Source organism: Amblyomma americanum, chromosome 3 (genome assembly GCF_052857255.1).
Source record: "Amblyomma americanum isolate KBUSLIRL-KWMA chromosome 3, ASM5285725v1, whole genome shotgun sequence".
Classification (NCBI taxonomy): Eukaryota; Metazoa; Arthropoda; class Arachnida; order Ixodida; family Ixodidae; genus Amblyomma; species Amblyomma americanum.
In genome coordinates, this window is record NC_135499.1 from 173,369,107 (window position 1) to 173,388,762 (window position 19,656).

At 46.1% G+C, this 19,656-nt stretch overlaps 1 protein-coding gene and 1 pseudogene across 4 annotated transcripts; one reads left to right on the plus strand and one right to left on the minus strand.

Annotated features, from left to right (window-relative positions):
- Window positions 1–658: 658 nt before the first annotated feature.
- Window positions 659–18,856, plus strand: LOC144125450 (uncharacterized). Of its 4 annotated transcripts, none has more exons than XM_077658826.1 (7): window positions 659–818; window positions 4,756–5,059; window positions 8,509–8,737; window positions 10,264–10,339; window positions 14,389–14,512; window positions 15,834–15,906; window positions 16,497–18,856. In XM_077658826.1, the coding sequence occupies exons 2-7, from the start codon at window positions 4,862–4,864 to the stop codon at window positions 17,066–17,068; spliced, it is 1,272 nt and encodes a 423-aa protein (XP_077514952.1). In that variant the 5' UTR covers window positions 659–818; window positions 4,756–4,861; the 3' UTR covers window positions 17,069–18,856. The 4 variants fall into 4 exon arrangements, with proteins under 4 accessions (XP_077514952.1, XP_077514950.1, XP_077514953.1 ...); XM_077658824.1 differs by having other exon boundaries at window positions 737–818; window positions 4,788–5,059; XM_077658827.1 differs by lacking the exon at window positions 659–818 and adding an exon at window positions 1,189–1,584 and having other exon boundaries at window positions 4,788–5,059.
- Window positions 5,207–5,371, minus strand: LOC144126407 (U2 spliceosomal RNA; annotated as a pseudogene).
- Window positions 18,857–19,656: the final 800 nt, after the last annotated feature.

The following is a 19,656-nucleotide window of genomic DNA, read 5'->3' on the forward strand; positions in this document are numbered from 1 at the left end:
CAGTTTTGAAAAAAAAAGCATATTAAGCCACTCCGTTCATTAAAAACTGCCTCACGTCAGCTCTATTGTTCGCCTTATACTGCTACCAGCAGCTGAAATTAACGCAAATACCAAATTTAAAAAAGTATGCTTGTAAGTCAGTGTTTCCACATGCACCAAAGTACAGATTTAGTTTATTTGCTTTAAAAGGAAGAGAACAAAGACGCTGTGAGTCGGTCTCGCCGACTCCATATCACGTAGGCCACCGCTCTCCTCTCCGAACCAGCTCTCTAAACGGGACGGTCCCGTAGCTGGAACCTCGAATTATCCTCTCCCTCGCCTGTCCGGGACCGCGCCTTCACTCTTTCCCATACGGGGGTCCCAACCCCGTCGACGGGACCCTCCTCTCGCCAGCCCCGAACCCCACGTGCGAGCACGCAGAAGCCCAAAAGGCACCAAACCGCGACAGAGGGGGGGGGGGGGGGGGGGGTTGCGGGGAATGGTTGGGTACGCGACAAGCCGGCGCCTCTCCCATTGGCCAGAGCCGTGTCTGCGACGCGCAGCTACAACGCCGGGTCAGAGTGGGCGGAGCTTGGCTCGTTAAACTATCGGCGACACGCTCGTTGCCCAAGCCAGACGTCCAAATATGGGCGAAAGGCCTTCACCTCCAATTGAAGGCGCCTAGCGAGAGGAAACGGCGGAGGGGGAAGTGCGAATCGGCCCGACGAGGGCCGCTAGGGAGCGCTGCTGCACAGCCTAAAAGGACCGAGCCAGTTTGTCGGCGCCAGGCCCGCTAGACAAGACCAGGCGTCACTCCGAGCCCAAGGTGCCACGCTCAGGTGAGACCGGCGAAAAAAAGCCGTTATCGGCTTATTTTTCCCCTTCCAATCTCCTTTTCCCGGACTTATTCCTCGTTGACCGCCTTCCCGACGGAACGCGGCGTGAAAGGGAGCTGGCGCGTGGGAGGTCTCAATTGGCGCGCACATTGTAATGTCATCTTCCGGGTTTCCCTAATATCGCTGATGATTGCTAATTGGTTCCAATGAGTCCGACCGGCGGAGCTCATCTAGAGAAGTTAGGCGCAATCAGGCATCGTTGCCGGCGATTCACCGTCAATGACGGCAATTTCTTCTCGTTCCTTTTGGAGGGCCGTGTCCTGATTCGGACTCTGCGTCGCACGCGCGCGCTCCGAGCCAAGGCGGCCTGGCCCAGACTCAGTCGCGCTGCTCCGACGCCTGGACCGCGCGCCGGCCTCGTGGGGCCGCTCTACGAATCCGCCATTTCGGTTACCGGAGTATTTTCGTCCTAACGCCGTTCCGACCATTTCCTGCAAGAGCCAGCTGGATTTCTGTTGTTACTCCACAAAAGGCACAGCTGTCCTAGAACTGCGTTTTCAGTGCTGGGGCCCAGGGATATCAATGGCGGAACAGCAAGTCTGGTGCTGCGAAGTTTTAGTGTGTGCTTTGTGGTTCGTGGCCTTCGGTATCCACTGCGCGGAAACTTTTTGTTCGCGCTTGGAAATCCTCTTGGGTGACAGGGCTGTGAGATGAGATAAGCGACGTAAGACAGAATGCTGGCGTTGCAACGCTCTAATGTCGACGTGAGGTGAGTGGCTTCAAATACTGCGACTAGATCGCGTGTCTTGTATTCCGTATCCACACAGCAACAGAACACAAGAGTACTGGATATACTAAAAACATTTTTTTCTGTTAAGCTAAACTTCACATAGCTTTCTAAGCGTTCATAGGAACAATCAGAATAGGCAGCACCTTTTGGTATATTGCATCTTTAAATGTGGGAGTGGCCATGGCAGCGGTCATGGGCGCTGTGGCATTGGAACCTGGCGTCACGCACTCTGAGTTGTCAGGATTAAAATTTTGAGCGGAAACACAAGCGATGACGTGGCTAAAGTAAGTAGTAAAGTTAAAGAGAAAAAAATCCACAGCGGTAGTTAGAAGGCGCGAAATTAAAATGCGGATCTGTTGTGGGTCATTGAAAAATATGAGCGTTCTCATGATTTTGCGAACGTTGTTCTCGAGATTTAACGTGCACCAAAGATTGCTCTGTGAGACATATTTCCTGTAGGTCTTGTCACCACGAATCCTTGCTAACAACGAGAGTCATAAAGTTCATCTCCTTTTTAAAAGAAAATGGCGAGAAATTCTGAACTAGAACTCTTACATGGCGCTTACGGCCGTCCGTTCTAGTATAAAGCATTAGAGTATATGTTTGCTTTATAACAACATGTAGGGCCTGTTTAAACTGTTGGTGATGACAGCCTTAGAGGCAGAACTTCGAGGTCTTGACACGAAGATTTAGGTACGATGTGTAGGGCTAACAGTTCTCTGAAAGCGTAATTAAACATGGCTCGCGTATTGATGACAAACAACAGGAAGTTGAGACCGAACACACAAGAAACGAAGCATACCCAACTTGTGCTACCGTCAACCATTTATTCCTTCTTCTTCTTCTTCACCCCAGGTATATGGCACATACCCGCGCGTGGGGATTGGCCAAGGTGTAGTTGAATAAACAAAGAAGTTTCCATGGAAGATGATGACAAAAATGTAGCACCAATCGTGAATTTTGAAAAATCAATGAATAAAAACAAGAGAACAATATTGACAGTTAAATAACAGGCAGCATTTTGGTGAAAAAGAAGAGCTCGTAGAACTTTAAAAGAATTAGCACATCAACCTACCAGTTGCAATTATGTAATCGTGGAGAAACCCACAAATAGAACCCACTGCAAATCTCTTGGCGTTCGCACCAAACGATAATAATACTGGCAAAGATAAAGGGAGCCCTAACCTGGAGAGAGGGACCTCCAGGTAAATCTTTCTCTGAAGTGCGAACTTTGGGCAGTAGAGGAGAAAATGGTCTAAAGATTCAACTTTCTCACATGCGTCACATAGGTTCGTCGGTGTCAATCCACACCTGCATAGATATAAATTCAAACTTGGAATCCTGCACTGCAACCGCGTCATTGTTACCTCACACAGCCTTGATTTACACGAACGGACGTTCCAATTATATGCTAAGTGCTGATAGTCAGTGGTATTTAGTAAGGGATCTCGTAACCTGGCTGATATATGTAGGAACCGCTGAAACCTGGAAATCGCCAGCAGGCTGAAATTCGGGACGGGATGTGTCACTGACCCGTCAAGAGCCGACCTTGCTAAGTAATCAGCCACCTCATTTGAATTAATACCTGCATGGCCAGGAACCCAGACAAAACGGACCACCTTCAAAGTGCATGGGACAAAAAATCGCAGGATACGGCTAAAAAAATCTTCTTGTGAAGTGTCAAGGGAGACTAACACTGACAAACAATCAGCGAGAATAATAACATGAGACACATGGCATGGAATTCCAAGAGCCAAAAATTTCGCAAAGAATATAGGAATATAATCTGGGATGCGGACGGAATAGCTCCATGCCAAATCCTGCGAAAAGATGCCAACTGCAGCTTTTTGGCAGTTGACGGAGGCATCCGTAGCAAGCACCGTATGATGGGGGTATTTCTCTATGTGATCCGAGAGAATACAGTTTAAAATGTTTGCTGGCATGTGTTTCGCATGAGATGGGAAGATATGGTCGAAATGGAATTCCACTGCTGCCGGCGTGTCATCAACCCACTGCAAAGAACTGAGATCAACACCAATCGGTGTTAAAAGGTTCTGCGTTAACATAATTTGTGGCATTTATTCCAACACGCCATATTTGTCTTCTTCATCGTTTCAGAATTATGCGCACTTTAATTTGAGCACACTATGCTCATCGTAAAAGTAAAGAAGAATACGTATTATGGAAAGCAGCGCGGCGTTTCTGTGTAGTGATCGGCGTAATGCATTCGTCAGTTACCCTTAGGTTGAGAAAGAACTAGGTCCTCTGGGTTAAAACACAAATCAAAGCAGAACGTTACGAGCTAATGTGGGAGATTACATTTTATTTTTATCAGCGTAGTTATAATTATTCTGCACCTTTCACAATTCTTGTGAAAGAAAGAAGTAAAAAAAGAAAAGCTCAGACAGCCGAAAGGATGAAGAAAAGGATGGCGCGTTGGAATAAATTTGATGTGCTAATTCTTTTAAAGTTCTACGAGCTCTTCTTTTTCACCAAAATGCTGTCTGTTATTTAACTGTCAATATTGTTATCTTGTTTTTATTCATTGATTTTTCAAAATTCACGATTGGTGCTACATTTTTGTCATCATCTTCCATGGAAACTTTTTTGTTTCTTCAACTACACCTTGGCCAATCCCCCCGCGTGGGTACGTGCCATATACCTGGGGTGAAGAAGAAGAAGAAGAATAAATAGTCGGGAGTGCCATATTACTTGAGGAGAAGAAGAAGAAGAAGAAGAAGAAGAAGAATAGCAGTGGGCTCATGCGCTACGCTTTTATTTCGGCTGGAACTCAACGCCCTGTTTTCTGTCATCTAGTTGGTGCCTTTCGACCGCTATTTCCCCCTGTGGTTATAATTTTCCAAGGTAAAGTTTTATCACTGATTTCCATATATGCTGCAGAAAGTGAATATACAGTCAGGGGTCATCAAGGAAGAGGAAGGCATGCACTTGCAAGGAGAGAGAAGTAGTAAGGGCGGTTGTTCGGGAAGGAGCACTAGTAGAATTAAAAAAAGGGACTGGAGGGCGGAGAGATTGCTTTTATGGTCTTGAGGCGTTTGGACTCCTGCATGGTAACTTCACACAAACTGCGTGGTCGGGGCTGGAGCCGAGATGAGAGAACCGTTCAAAGCTACGCATGCACATACGCAGATCCGGGCTTTAACCGAGCGGCGTGATCGCAGCCCCGTGTTCGTGAGCTCATTGGGAGAGGCGTGAAGCAGCCGGAGCCTGTTCCGAAGAGCCGCCGTCCGGGGTCATGCACCTGAGTAGCGGCGCCAAGGGAGCTTCCTTGCTGCAGGACGAGTCGGCACTGCAGCCGCCAGGCTGCGAGGAAGACCCGCAGGCCGAGGAGGACTCGCGGGGGCACTTCCACAGCATCCAGGTCATGCTGGGACTGCACCAGCAGCACACCGGCTCCTCGCCGCCGCCGCCCCACCACCAGCAGCAGCACCAGGTCTGTCTGTCTGTTGTTGCCAGGAAGAAAGAAAAGGAAAGTGCACAGGCCTGCTCACTGGCTCAAGCCGAGCCACAATCGCTACCACGTGCAGAAAGTAGGAGAGTTGAAAGATGGGATAGAAAGACAGGATAGTAAAGACGCGCTAAAGACAAGGCCGACCCCGGAGGCAGTGCAATACCGGGCCAACCGGTGGCGGAAGTGAAGCATCCTTCAAACTCTCCGCCACATTTCCAAAAAACAAGTCCAAATGGACCCGTAACAGATACTCTACGGGGTCCGGACATTCGCACCAGCACCAGGTGAAACTATAGCCTGCTGTGCTTACGCGTGAAGCGTGGTTGGTTCGCTAGTGCAGTCCTGAAGCAGGGTTGGGTCATCAGAACACATCCTTCCAGGGGAGTGTATTTCAGGAGAACCCTAGACGGTGCTGTACATTTCACGCAAACCAGTAATCGCAATTGACGCTCACTCTACAGCCCAGCCATGCGGTCGAATAGAATGCCGTGTAGCGTGCTACTGCTGTACAGCGTTTCTTGGCCCTGTCACTGCACGAAACTGAAATAGTCGGGATGGCTCGCAGTCGGTTGGGCAACACCGAGTTGATCGACAGCTCTGAACGCATTCAGGCCAATGGCCAGAGTTGGGTAGATTTCAAGCAAAGAAATGTCTATCGCTGTGTCGCTGAGGCTGAAGGGGGGGTAGACGTAATTGCTTATATTTCCTTGTAAACCCACTCTTAAAAGAACTCGGGCGCATTGCCTGAGGTGTGTTCCCACCGAATATCCACTTATGAAGCAGCTATTTTGACCTTAAGGAGTGGTAGTACTCGTGGTTTGAGCAAAATGCTCTGAAATGCGTGTAAGCCAGCAGTTTTCCGCTTTGGTATAGGATTTGGTATAGGTATAGGGCCAGTGCGCCCTAGCTAGCTCATAAGGTATTGACTACCTTGCTTGTATTCTAACAATGTATGAAAATTGAGAAGGAATAAATCCACACTTGTTCACTCTTTTACATTTACTATCAAGCAAAGGTAATGCTAAGTGCATCATTAAAAATACGATCGTAGTTATATCCGATAAGCTACCCTTAACGATCTTACCTACACCATCGAGTAACGCAACCTATTCGACAGACCTATGACAATGGCGGGAGGAATTCGCGGTACTGTACTGAAGCTAAAGCCAGTCTATAAATAATAACTGAACTGAAATTGCTCTAGGCTGTAGCGGCGAGGTATAGTACACGTTTATTTTATATAACGGGAATGAATAATGCTGCCTACTGCAGCTATTTATATGGGCGGTAGCGAATCCACTGAGTGTTTGTCGCAAGCATTAGAAGTATTGCCACCATCGCGGTAAATTAGGTGGAGGTTGCTTAGCAGGTCACGTCGTATTAGAAAACAATGTTGGTCGCCATGAGCATAAAACAAAGCTTATCCGTGAAAACCTTAATTTGGCGGAGGCGTGTAAAAGTATGTGTCATGATATGGTTCGCTCGTGTTTTAAAGAAATGGTAGGGTTGTTAACGCACTTAAATCGAGTAGACATGAGAAAGAATGTATTTTGCCTGGTTGACATATCGTTTTGCTTTGCTGGGTCTTCGGCACGTCTAGTGACGGTATTAAACTCTAGTTAAGCTTTGGTAGAGGTTAAGCTGATCTGATCTGTTCGTTACGCATATGGCAGTGGATGGAGACGACGATGTGCAATGCACAGCACGAGTGCGTGCTGCAGTTTAACGTGAGGCGGGACCGGATGCGGTGATAGCATAGGGCCCTCGTGCAGTGGCATGCAAAGTTCATCTGTTTGCGCCGCCGAGGGTTCGAAACCCTGTCGCGGCGGTATTTATTTTATTTCTGAGTGTGAAATTCATGCAAGCCACAAGATTATTGGCTGGTTTTCCTCCGTGAAATAGTGCTTTCGCATCAAAAAAAAAAAAAGAAATCAATATGAATAGCGAGAACGCCGATCCACGCAGAGCTCGCAACCCGTTAAGAAAGACACTATTTCATGTCCCATGGGCCCATAGCTCCTGCGCTGACGACATATATGAAGCGAGTTGCAGTAATGACATGCGGCGTTCCGCTCCCTTTCCTGGTATGCCCTGCAAAGTGCAAAAAAACAACAACAACGGTTATCATAAAATAATACGCTCGGTTCTAGGATCACTCATTGATGCTGGGTTTTTTGAATAGGTAAACGGCTCTGCTGGGTCCGGTCGTGTTTCTTTCGATTGAAAAGAGCCTCACTAAAATGGCAGAGCGGGAACATTGTATTCATTTGTTTACCCTCAAGACCAGAGGTATTACAGAGAGGAATGGTTACGAAACACGACAAAAATGAGTAAAATATTGATAAATTGATGCTGGGATCTCAAAATCTGAAGCTTCACTCACACATCGCACTCAACAAAAAAAAGTTGTGGGAGGGAGAGTTTTTTTCGAAATCATTCAGTCTTTTTAGTTTTCACGCTCTTTTTTGAAGTTCTTGAGAGAGTCGCCATTAACGATTCATTTTGGCTACCAGGATATTTCTAGAAGAGCGTATGAGTGCACGTTATTAAACAAAATACAAAAGGAAATACACTGCACACGTACAACCCGATGAGGTGTACTTAACCAAAAATAAATTCAAGCGCATAATGGGCATTCCTTTGTCTTTCTCTGGTTAAGTAATAAGGTAATAGGTGACGCACGAGCATACTGAAGTGATCGGCTACCTGTACCAGGACGTACTGGAGGACGTGGCAAGCGTCATGAGTTCTTGAGCTATGCTTGCATTGAAAACAAGTCACTGAGAAACTACACAGAACTCCAAACATAGATCACGTTATTATTTGCCTTACACTGCGATTATTTGACATGAAATAAGACGCCAAGACAGTAAATAGCCGTATATTCCTACGAGATCGCGGCATCTTTGAGAATATCTGCTACTGCGCGCGTAGAAAGCTCATGTAATCTTGTAATGTGTTTCGCTCCCAAGGTTTTATTCAACGACACAGCTTTGTGCGCATTGCACATAGTCTGTCCAATAGCTTGCCCTGATAAGTGGGGTGTTTCTGGAATTGGAATAGAAGGTGCTCTCTATATTCTATCAACTTACCGCCGGTGTACATTATGCTCTCGGCCTTTGAGTGCCGCTGTCTTTGCGCAACGCTACCGCCACTACTGCCGCTACTGTGCTTCTCATTTTTGCAAGGCAAAAAGTTGTCCCAATACAAAATTAATTTCGGCTCCTTTGTCTTCTTTCTGCCTGCTTTTCTTTAAAGATTCTGACAATATTTGCGCATTTATTTCTAGCATATTGGCAATCATATAAGTAACGAAGGGCTATGAAACCCGTACAAATACTAGGTAAATGCAGTCGGTATCATCGAGTACTCTAGAAGGTATTGCTGTGCAAATTTTCTTTCAGCTAATGCTTGGCTTTAATCTTATCTAGCTGTGCAACCAGAGCGTGGTCGACTACGTGCCTGCCACAAGTGTCTCCTCTCTGGACCCCATGGCAACCAGCATGAGCAGTCTTCTGCCAGGCTTGGTCTCCATGGCTCCCTGCGTCGGCATGAGAACCCGGGACCTGTCCGGCCCGCTGCCGAGCATGGCCGCTTCACAGCCCATGGGCTGCCTCGGTGGCGCTGACGGCATGCCCCCAGCAGCGTCCAGGAAAGAAGGTGCTTGTTTATAGTTTTTCCTTTTCGGTCAAATAAAAAAAAAAGAAGAACCCCACTTGATAGCCCAGAAGAATAGAGAAAGTGAGGTGAGCTTCACATTAAGAGGTAAATTTTGCAAGACTGTAGTCTGAAGCTTGTCGCACAGATGCTAGGATGTGGTGTTCAAGCCAACAGTTCCCTGAGCTCTTCAGCCATTGGAGTTTCGTGAACTCCGGATAGATCTGTATGAAAACCCGGCTTTCCAGTCGATGCAGAGCACCGGTGTCAGTAAATTCCCTACTTTTAGGTGTTAACAGGTTGTCACACCACCAACGGTTTTCAGCCGAACTCCTCCTTGCTGCTCAAAATGCGGTCGTGATGAAGAAAAAAAAAGTTGCAGGACGTCAACGCTAGCTGAGTGCCCAGCCCATAGATGGCACCCCTGTCTGCTGACCTTCAGTTGACTTGTTATTATACAGAAATAACCTTTTCGGGGGAATTGCGAGATACTTTCAAAGTTTGAAAAATAAGTCAAAGAAATAAAGACAGAAAAAAAATCAACCCTTGGGGCACCCGCCAGAAGCCCGTGTAAACGAGTCGCCCTCATGGTCGAGGTAATGGTCGAAATTTGAATCAAACTTTCGTAGCATGAAGGAATAAAGAACTATGAGTGCAGACGCATGAGCACCTGTACTCCATTTCACAGTTTGTTCCCACACTTCAGTGGGACCTCCGAGACGTCCTGGGCGTTCTAGACTGCGCTTACTGAAGATAGTGCCAAATAATAGTCCACATTTTAATCGAAGTCCTTGCTTGATCAGCCATTTATGTGAATGCTAGTCATACAATGCCATATTAGTGAACCTGATTAGTTTGTACCCCTGATCACGCTAACCTGCAGAGAGCAAGCGCCGCTTACTCTGCAAGCCAAAAAATTAGTACAGTGCGGATAACCACACGATTTAGTCTTCGCTATAGGAGAGGTTGGCCCATGGAGCAGTTACCGTTGCTGATGTCTCTTTAATTGTAGTTCTTCTCTAAGGAAGCAATGATTGATCTTTAAGGTATGGTTCTTTAAGGTATTGATCTTTAAGGTGATGGTTCTGAGAACGCAGATAGCACCAAAAAAGGACTAACACCTTTACCACTTTTATTCCTTTCTGGTTTAAAGTGTGTGGATACACAGACCAAATGATCCTGCTGTTAATAGTGATCGTAGCTATACTGCTTCATTCTGATAAGGGTGTTAGCCTACAGCGTTCCCATTTTATTCTATGTGCACGAAACTGCTACTGTTTGCACCAAGCTAAGGCAGCCCCCGGGATGGAGTTTTATTCAAGCAGTTTAGGCTCGTAATTGAGACTTTGTTTAGTCCTTAAAGAAGCCAAACAAAGGAAAATAACACTTTTGCAGTATTTCACGTAAACAAGGAGGCAGAGACCAACAGCAACAGGGGAACATTGATACGCGTTCGATGAATATGAGATGCGGTAACGCAAACAGTTTGACTCTACTGTCTAAATACTGTGCTATCATTTTGTTTGCAGAAACGCAGAAGAGCAAGTCAACAGAAAAGTCGTCTTCCTCAGACGGAGACAAGGCAGTCAAAAAGAAAAAGACAAGGTACGAGAACACAATAAAAGAGGGCGATGGGTCCTGTTTACCAAGGTGAGGTATTACATTATGTGTAGAGCGTCATGCAACGCACGTGTCGCGCATAACTTGCGCCCGTCTGTAAATAATGACTCCTCTCAGTTATCATGATGACATGCACCACTAATTCCTAGCATCATCGCCACTTTAAATTTTATGGTATTTGCGGTGATATTTCACACATGCATATATCACGCATACAGTTGCATTTCTTCTTCAAATTTCTGTCGTGTCTCTGAAGAACATTTAAAGCGGACAATTGGGCTAGTTGGTGGTCTTTAGATTCAATGCACATGGTAACTAGCGCTAAAGACAAGGACCGAAGAAAGAAAGACGGACACCACGAACGCTTGACATCAACTGGTTTTATTCCAGACAGACACATTCAAGATAGAGGCAAACATGTACAACGGATCACACCCTAAAGGTCCAGACACTTGGCGGCACATTGCGAACGTTGCAAGGATAAATGTGCTCCGATTTATAATAAGACTAGGGTCATTTTTGCAAGTTCAGACCAGAAGGAACGCGAAATACTGGAAGCATTCCTCATTCACTAGGAACGACAGTCGTGCGTAAGCAACCCAACGTTATCTTTGTCATCCAAAGAATTACATTTCCTGAACGAGAAGGTGCCGTTGCACATGCGCTTTAGGGTGTGATCCGTTGTACATGTTTGCCTATATATATTGAATGTGTCTGTCTGGAATAAACCAGTTGATGTCTAGCGTTCGTGGTGTCCGTCTTTCTTTCTTCTGTCCTTGTCTTTAGCGCTAGCTACCATGTGCATTGAATCTCCGAAGAGCATTTTTTTAGTGGCTTGCACTTTAAACCGACGCAGTGTAAGGTGCATCTCCCCAACCTCTCGAGTGAGAAGTGGTTTTCTGAACTCGCGCAACATAGAAAAGGACGGGGGGTGGGGGGGGGGGGGGGGTAGTGAGAGAATTAGGTACAAGAAGCGTGCGAAGAGTAACTTTTCTGAGAAAACCAATCTCAGCGAGAACTGCCGAAGCGTCCGCCATACTAGCGTCGTGGCGCGAGAAATGCCGCCCAGGCGTGTAGAGCAGTCTACAATCTTTCTCCGCAATTTCAAAATCGAGGTGCTCAGAAAAATGAGCGGGCACCTCCTCTTCCTACAGCGGGTGGCGTAACAAAGCGGAGGGTGGGGAGCACTGAGCGTTTCTTCCTTTGTGCAGCATAGGATCGTGGAGAGAATGGATGTGAAGAAACTGTAGCAGTGCGTCTGGTTAGGCAAGGTTTTAAGATTCGCTTTGCCAACCGTCGAAACCTTGAGCAATGCGAACCACTTCGATCGCCTGTCGTCGTCCCACTCAACCGAGCGGCAATCGAATCGGGAGCAATATCGTCGGCTCCATGAAGCGGGTACGTGAGGCTCTCCATTTTGGTCTGAGGAACACTTTTAGCACCTTGCCAGGATAGGTAGTCGAAAAGCCGACCCCCCCCCCCCCCCCTTTTTTTTTTTAGCGGTGAAGCTGTATTGTGAGATTTCCTGTGGCGATAACGGCTCCAGCGTCGTAATGTGTCCGGCCAGAATATTCTCTTCTTCACTCGCTGTGCCATGGGGTTGCTGGTCAAGTGGGTTGAGGAGCAGACGCTTCGGGAAATGTGTCCTTTTTGCTTATGTGATCCATGCCAGCCTAGCCTGCATGGGCATTTGAGCGGATGTTCTCATTGGGTTGAGTGAAGGGCTTTTATCTCACAGTGTAATTTCTTCTTCCCCGGTGTTGGCAAAAAAGTCAAGCGATGTTTTTTTTTCTTTCGTTTTGCTATGTCATTCGCTAAAGGCTTGTTGTGTGGAGGTCGTGCCGTTCGCACGAAATGACGCCATCATCACGTTGCCATTGACAGTGACGTCGTGACTGGTGTCAGCGATCACGTAACCTATGGGTTTTTCAAACTACTAATCACATCATGAGCCATTTGAATCGTTAACCTTAATGCGATCAAACTTTCATACACCCTCCTGAAGACAAGATGCACGAATGTGAAGCATTTAGGAACAAGTTTAATAGATGCATAAAAAATTCTAGACAGAATTAGACTACAAGCGGTAGCATAAAAGCGGCATCATGTGGAAGAAACAAAATGCAGCTAAATGCGGCAAACGGCATTTAGCAGCAATAACTGGATTGTTGTAAATGTTATCGAAGTCACGGGTACGAGCCTTGCAAACAAATTTGACGACTTCGTAGAAATAGGCAGTTCTAAATCTTCCTACCGCACGTTATTTTTCTTGAACGTACGTCTCTTCACTTTTTAATGTGCTTATACAGAGCCACAGCCGTGACGCAAACGACCTAGAAATCAGACGGGTCAAATACGAACTTGACGTAACTGCGCCTGTATTAACTCACAGCGGCAAACGCTTACTTGCCACGGGTGTTTATCCGAATAATATGCAAGTCGCAAGGGCAACTGCAGTCCACAATTATGGTGATAAAACACCTTCAGCAATGAGGCTAGTTTCAATACTGCCAATTCGCTCTAAAGGCTTCGAGACAATTATTAAAGTATATATTAAATTCTCTTTCCAGAAACATGAACTCAGTTATATAACTCAGCAGCAGTGTGGCTTAGAAAAGAAACAGCGTGGCTGGTGCGAAAAGTAACAATATTAAATAACGTTGAAGGTAAATGATAGTTTCTTATAGTATACCTGTACTTCAGTAAGGCCTTTGATTGCGTAAGTTATTCAGTTTTGCTAGACAAACGCTAAAAATATAGATTTAGAGGCACTGTGCAACGACTGATGCTATCTTTCCTTGAAGGCCAGCTTGGATTACGGACATCAATAATCATAAACCATCGCTCAAACGTATAGGATCAATATTTCCGCAAGGAAGTATTCTTGATCCTATTCTATTCTGTTTATTTACTGTATCTAAGATATTGTAAAGTTAGGCGATAACTGTCGGTTTGTTATTAATGAGGATAACTTTACCATGTGTTTATGGATAGAAAACAAAATGCGCCCTATATCATGTCCATGGATATTTAAGTGATGCACCCAAATCCTAGTTTTTAGGTGGTCTGTACGCTGTCTATGTAAAAGAGTGTCTAATCACTTCGTATGATCTTTTTGTAACACTTGTCTTGGAGTGGCCACGTCAACTATCTTTCGTCAAAACTACATAGGGCTGTTGGTATGGTAAACCAATGCCGCCATTTCTTTCCATCTGCAGTGAATCGTGTGTTATAGTATGCTTTTCTTAAATTGCCTCTTGTGTTGGTGAATTTTAGTGTGGAGCAATACCGCTCCGAGGAATATGCAGAAAGTCGCTGCTTTGCAGAATTGAGCTAACCGCGCAGTCGAAAAGGTATCATTGTTGAAGTACACGGGACAATTTTTTCATCAACATAAGATTATTAAGGCGCAGGATGTGTATGTGAAGTCAGAAGTTTGAAGTCAGAACTTAAAGGTACTTCAGATATATTAATAGATTTAGTTAAACCAAAAGAACCTTTTCATCTTGGTTGGCCCAGTCATCACGAACTAATTACAATTTACGTTGCCACCAGTACTAAATCACTTTGGTGCTCAACAAACTGATAATGTATTTCTACACCACAAAATCACTACCAAACAGTTCATATAAAGATAGTCTGCCACTAGCATTACACTAAGTGTTGTTGTATTACCTCATTTGTTTTTCCTATTACAAAAATCAAACTGCTTTCACTCTTCGTATGCAAATGTATCGTACGTCACTGCTAATGGGTGGCTGCTCAAAGAATCTGCTTTTTTCTTCGTTCACACTTTTTATCTGTACGTTGCATACAAAAATAAATTGATTGATTGAGTAATTATCTATCAATGGGTCATATGAATAATCAAAGCCCTTGCACACGGCCGTGACCCCTTCGTACGAATGACCCCTATGACCCTCTTGTAGATATATGATCTCCCTACACAGTTGACTATGAACATCGTGTCACATTACGTGGCTGAACCTTCAACTTTTGTTCCATTAAACAACGTCACGTTTGGGCTTTCGCAGGACGACGTTCACGGCCTTCCAGCTGGATGAGCTGGAGCGGGCCTTCCAGCGGGCTCCCTACCCGGACGTCTTCGCCAGAGAGGACCTCGCTCTCAGACTGAACCTCAGCGAGTCCAGAGTGCAGGTATGCTACCACGTGCTCAGCGCAATGCTCTCGAGAGCACTCCTCTTGCAGACGACACTCGTCTGTTCACTAGCCCACCTGAGGCGTGCATAAAACTCCGAATATACTACAGTTGTATTGGAATCCTGCTATTTCCTCTGTTATTTATCGGATGGAACCCTGCAGCATCGACGTTATTTACAGAATGATCCAGCCGATGCGGCGGAAATGTATGGGATTCGCCGACGAAAATCGGAAACAGCAGAATTACAGTAGAGGTGACAGCTTAATTTATACACCTGAAAAGTAAAGCGCGATAATGCGAACAAGCCTCCCTGAGCTCTCGCTGGCGACAGAGTTCAAGGAACGTAGTGTTTTCGGGAACGTTTTGATCAGTTTTACTGCTTTTTTTCCCCTCCTAACGTGACTGGCCAGACACTTCATTAGGCTAGACTGGAGAATTGCGAAAGCCACTTTTTTTGTATGTGCTTTATGTAGGAATAATCGTGCTGGTGAAATCACTATCCGGCAGCGGACAGCCTGTTGTGTTACGCAATACTCTCAACCCACAGCTCGAAAGTGGTCGACTAGGCGCCGCGACCTCTGCCTCAAGCCGGAGCTTTGTGAACCCCAAGATCTAGAAGCAAAATCAAATAAGGAAGCGAGGAATGTAAGAAAATAAAGAAATTGGTAATATTAGAGTAACAAGCTTGTTTTGACCGGGAATAACCCATTGTACGTCGGCAGTCAGAACACGCCTCTATCGTTTTTTTATTTATATCCGGCCACGTCTGAAGGAATCTACTATCGCTTAGCTGTAGCGCCTTTGAGAACCTCACTGTTGACACATGCCTGTGGTCTTTTTTATGCCGTCGGCAAAAAAAAAGGAAGGCTTATCAAATCTTTGGTCGGTCGCCTTCAATCGCTATAGGATATATGTAGACCACAACGATATATGGAGAGAACAACGCTGCAGGGCCCAGTGGGGTTGAGCGCCCGCCTGGTAAGAGCGTAGTACGATGCCCCCAGAGTCAACGGGTAACCACTGATTTTGCAAAGAACGCACTCTTTCTCCTTGCCTGGTGCTCTACTTCTTCGTGATGAAATGCTTGGAAAAAGGCTCTTTGACTTCACATAAAATGCACCGAACATGTTAGCCATTGCGTTCTTTGGTTAAGCTGATGTCGCCCAATTAAAATCGAATTATTCTATATGAAAGAGATTAGCCGGCAGGCGACGCTTAACTTAGAATTCTACTGTTTTCGAAGCTTCTCTTTTTAAACTTACGTACAGTATGTCTGCGTATCATCATTTTCATTACTTCTTATTTTTTTGCATCTAGGTCTGGTTTCAAAATCGGCGTGCCAAGTGGAGAAAACGAGAACCACCGCGCAAGACAAACTTTCTGCAAGCAGGTAAGATTGATATTGCGAGCCACACTTCCTTTTCTTTTTGTTTAGGTTGGTTGTGTATTATGTCAGTTTAACGTATTCAGCTGAAATTGCTACACAAGGCAGGCTTTCCGCACATTAAGCCTTTTTAATCAGTGCTTCTAAGCAGAGGGAAAAAGAAAAATGCAATCCCAGCGGCACTGTTTAGAATTTGCATACACAAGGTAGCGCTTTTGACTTTCGTACGCGTCATGTTTCGGGCTTCGCTTGTCCTACTGCCGTCTCCTCCATGTCGTCCTTTATTTAGCATCGGACGAACTACTGTTATGCCCGTTTAGTAATTTACATGCAATTATGACCTACTTTCACTTCTAAATTTCTGCGTTTTTTTTCTTCACCTAAGCGTGTAATTTTGTTGCAGCTATGCGAGAAAAATTTTGTGCCAGCTGGTAGCCTTCTCCCGTTTCCTTTCACAAAATGTTTCTTGTATAACGAAACAGATGCAGTAAACTCGGCGTCGTTGAACACTTTCCAAGATATCACAAGCAAAAACCTAATACCTTTTCCTCTTCCACGTGCCACCTTTTTGCCCCGAACACAAAAAATGAACGCAGCGGCCGCCCAGAATATGCAGAAAGGTGGCCACCCGTACCCTTCCGCGTCCCCAACGCTGCCCCCGCTCAACCCACCCATGGACTCCTGGGCTTTCAGCACCGGGAATCCGTACGACTTTGGCTTCCAGACGTCCTCGTTGCAGCCGTCTCCGGGACCGGGCGGCTACGGCTCGGGCTTCTCCCCGACGGGTCCCGGCGGTATGGGCGGCATGGCAACGGCCTCGACCAACCCGAGCTCCTTCTACAGCACCATGCTGCCCTCGGCTCAAGATCAGCTCCTGCCGCCGCTCGCGCCGCCCGTCAGCAGCTCGGCGTCGGGCGTCGGCATGCAGCGACCCTGCGGCGCGCCTTCGCCCGATCCACACCAGCAGAAAGGCTGCTCGCCCATGTCTTACGGCTGCTCCGCCAGCCCCGACAACGACAAGAAGCAAGGCGGAGGCGGCGGGGGGATGGTAGGCACCAACGGCCTGCTGGACGCCGACCTGCATCAGATGGGCGCCATGCAGCACCTCATGATGAAAGGCAAGGACAACTCCCTGTCGCCGCTGCCACCGCTTGACTTCTTCACTTAACGCATTCGCTCCATCGTGCCGAGGCAGCGGCCATGGTGGCGCCGAGCTATGGTACGGGAGGAACTGATTTTGCCCCTGCGGACGTCGACAAGGCGGTGGCTTGTAGAAGCCTTCGACGACGGCGACTGGTGCTTCGAGCGCCATTACGGGCCTCTTCGGGCTTCACGTCGCTTTCCAGGCGACTGCCATTGGTCGTGGCTCCTTTAAGCCGCACGGGCACTTCGTTCCTCGGTGTGGACTGCGCTGTCGAATAAGGTGTGTGACGTGTGGGTGTGTGGACTGGTCTTATGGCCCACTGCTCTGAGTACTCATCTGAGTAGAGCAGGGTTGTAGTAACAGAATGAGAGGCGTGACTGGCGAGAGAAATGCAGAAGAGAAAGAGAGCAGCAGCAGGGCCAGCAACAATAACAATGAAAAAGGGAGTACATGCTCCGCACAAAAACAAAACAAAAACAAATGCGGTTCTCCCATCGTGATGCGTGGTGTAGCTTTTAAAGATGTTATGAAAGTTTTACAAACAATCCAAAGCATAACTTTTCCCAGCACTGTTGCTTTCGTCTTCCCTAGATCACATTACACTTACTTTTTATCCTTTGTATTAAATGTACGCTGAACTGAAACTTCTCCAGAAGCCATAATTCACGCTCATGAAATGAGACTCGCAAGGCATATCTTAATAGAATTCTCCAAGAAACAATCAGGTTGCTTCAATTTTCAGCACGTGTATGCGAGGTAACGAAGCCGAACTCAAGTCATTCTTATAGTTGGCATCGTTCACTGCGTTAGGCCTACTATGTGAACAGTTTGCCCATGCGCGTACAAAACCAAATGTATTTATAATAACGAATTATGTACACTGTAAACAGGCTGACATAATGATGGATTTCTGCAAACGAAGTGCGCTCTCAGCTGCATAACTGAGTGTTAGCTATGAAACCCAACTTAAAAGTAGACAGTGTTTTTGATCACGAGCTGACTTGACAGATAAACTGGTATAAATTTCCTGTCCCATCAACAGAAAAAGATTTTGGCGCCAGATCGGACAACACACAGCAAGAAAGACTGGACAGGCGCAACTTGCAACTGTTTATTCACAGCGTGAGCGAGTGAATATAACAAGGTACATCAAGAGGGTAAGAAGAACCCACCCACGTCTACGTCCAAACTATGGTGAAACATTATTCAAAATGCCTAACTTACTTTTAATGGAGTTTTCTTTTTTCCTGCAACCACAATGCCAATGTTTCAAGCAAAAAGGTCAGAAATACACTCCTAAGTAACAGTAGTGGATTCCATAGCCACAAGTGCCTGCAGAATGTAGCCAAAGAGCACGCTATACACATGCACGATAACAAAAAAAAAAACATTCCTCCAAGAGCGCATCTGAATCCTAAAGGAATGTATGCGCTCATAGCGTCAACACATATATGCACATCTGAAGGGGTCAGAGATTTTGTATATACACACCCCTTAACGTAAGGGTTCTTGCACATAAACTCAATGTCCCGCTCTCTTCCCCCCTCTATTTTTCTGCACTGCGCCGAAAGTGTACTTCCACTTATTGTCTTCATAGTCCTTGAATAGTGGTGTGAGATGAGTGGTTCCACACAGTGAACAGGAAGGCGGGCTCACGTGCAGTTTCCAGTTTCTACACGCCTGTTTCATTCGTGTTTCTTCACCCTTTTTTTCCTCTGAGGCATTCGTATTGAACGTGTAGTTTTGTTACTTCATCGAAATCTTTGCCATTCTGTTCTTCTATATGCGATATAAAGGTTCTTTTTAAACAGACTCTTTTCCCTCTGTGTTGTGTGAAAGCATTATGCTTTTTATACAGTGCGTCTAATCGAGTGTTCATTGTAACAGCGTTGTGACCCACTTGTCATGACAACTGCGTATGGTATATACACATCGTGATCATTATGATATTTATGCTAACAACATGTAAATGAAAAAAGAAACGTGACAATGTAAGAGATAAATTCAGCTTATTTGAATCAATCGTATCTGCACTGTCCGCCCTGTTTGCTGGCGATGGATATGCAAAAATTATAGAATAATACCACAGCGCGATCCGCTGCCGTGATGCTCTATCACGCACCGCCAGCGCTCACGCGCTGATTGGTCCCGACGCGGCAGGCGTGCGCATAGCTGGCCGGCACGTGGTGCCATCTGGTGCCCTTGGGGTTATCTACGCACGTGCAGCGTCGCCCTGCGGAAACGGAGCGCGGTAATGGATCGCGGGTGTCTAGATGCTATAGGCCTAACCCTTTAAATACTGCGCGTCTGTAAAACTGTCTGACGCCTTCCTTTTTATTACTTTCGAAGTCTGTTTTTATGACTGCACGAATATCAGCTGAAGGGCAGTTTTGTGAGTTTTTACAACTCTAGAGCGTTAACAAAGCGATCTCAAGTACTCGTCAAGGAGTTAGCACCTTGCAAGCCATTTTCTATACATGCAAAGAAGAAAAGCTTAAGCGAGGCACTCTGGACAGCCACATGTCGAAGAAAGTTTTGCAGTCAGAATGACGCCTCAGCCACAATGAACCCCAAACAGCGGCATACATGATTGAATTTTAAGTCCAGCCTTT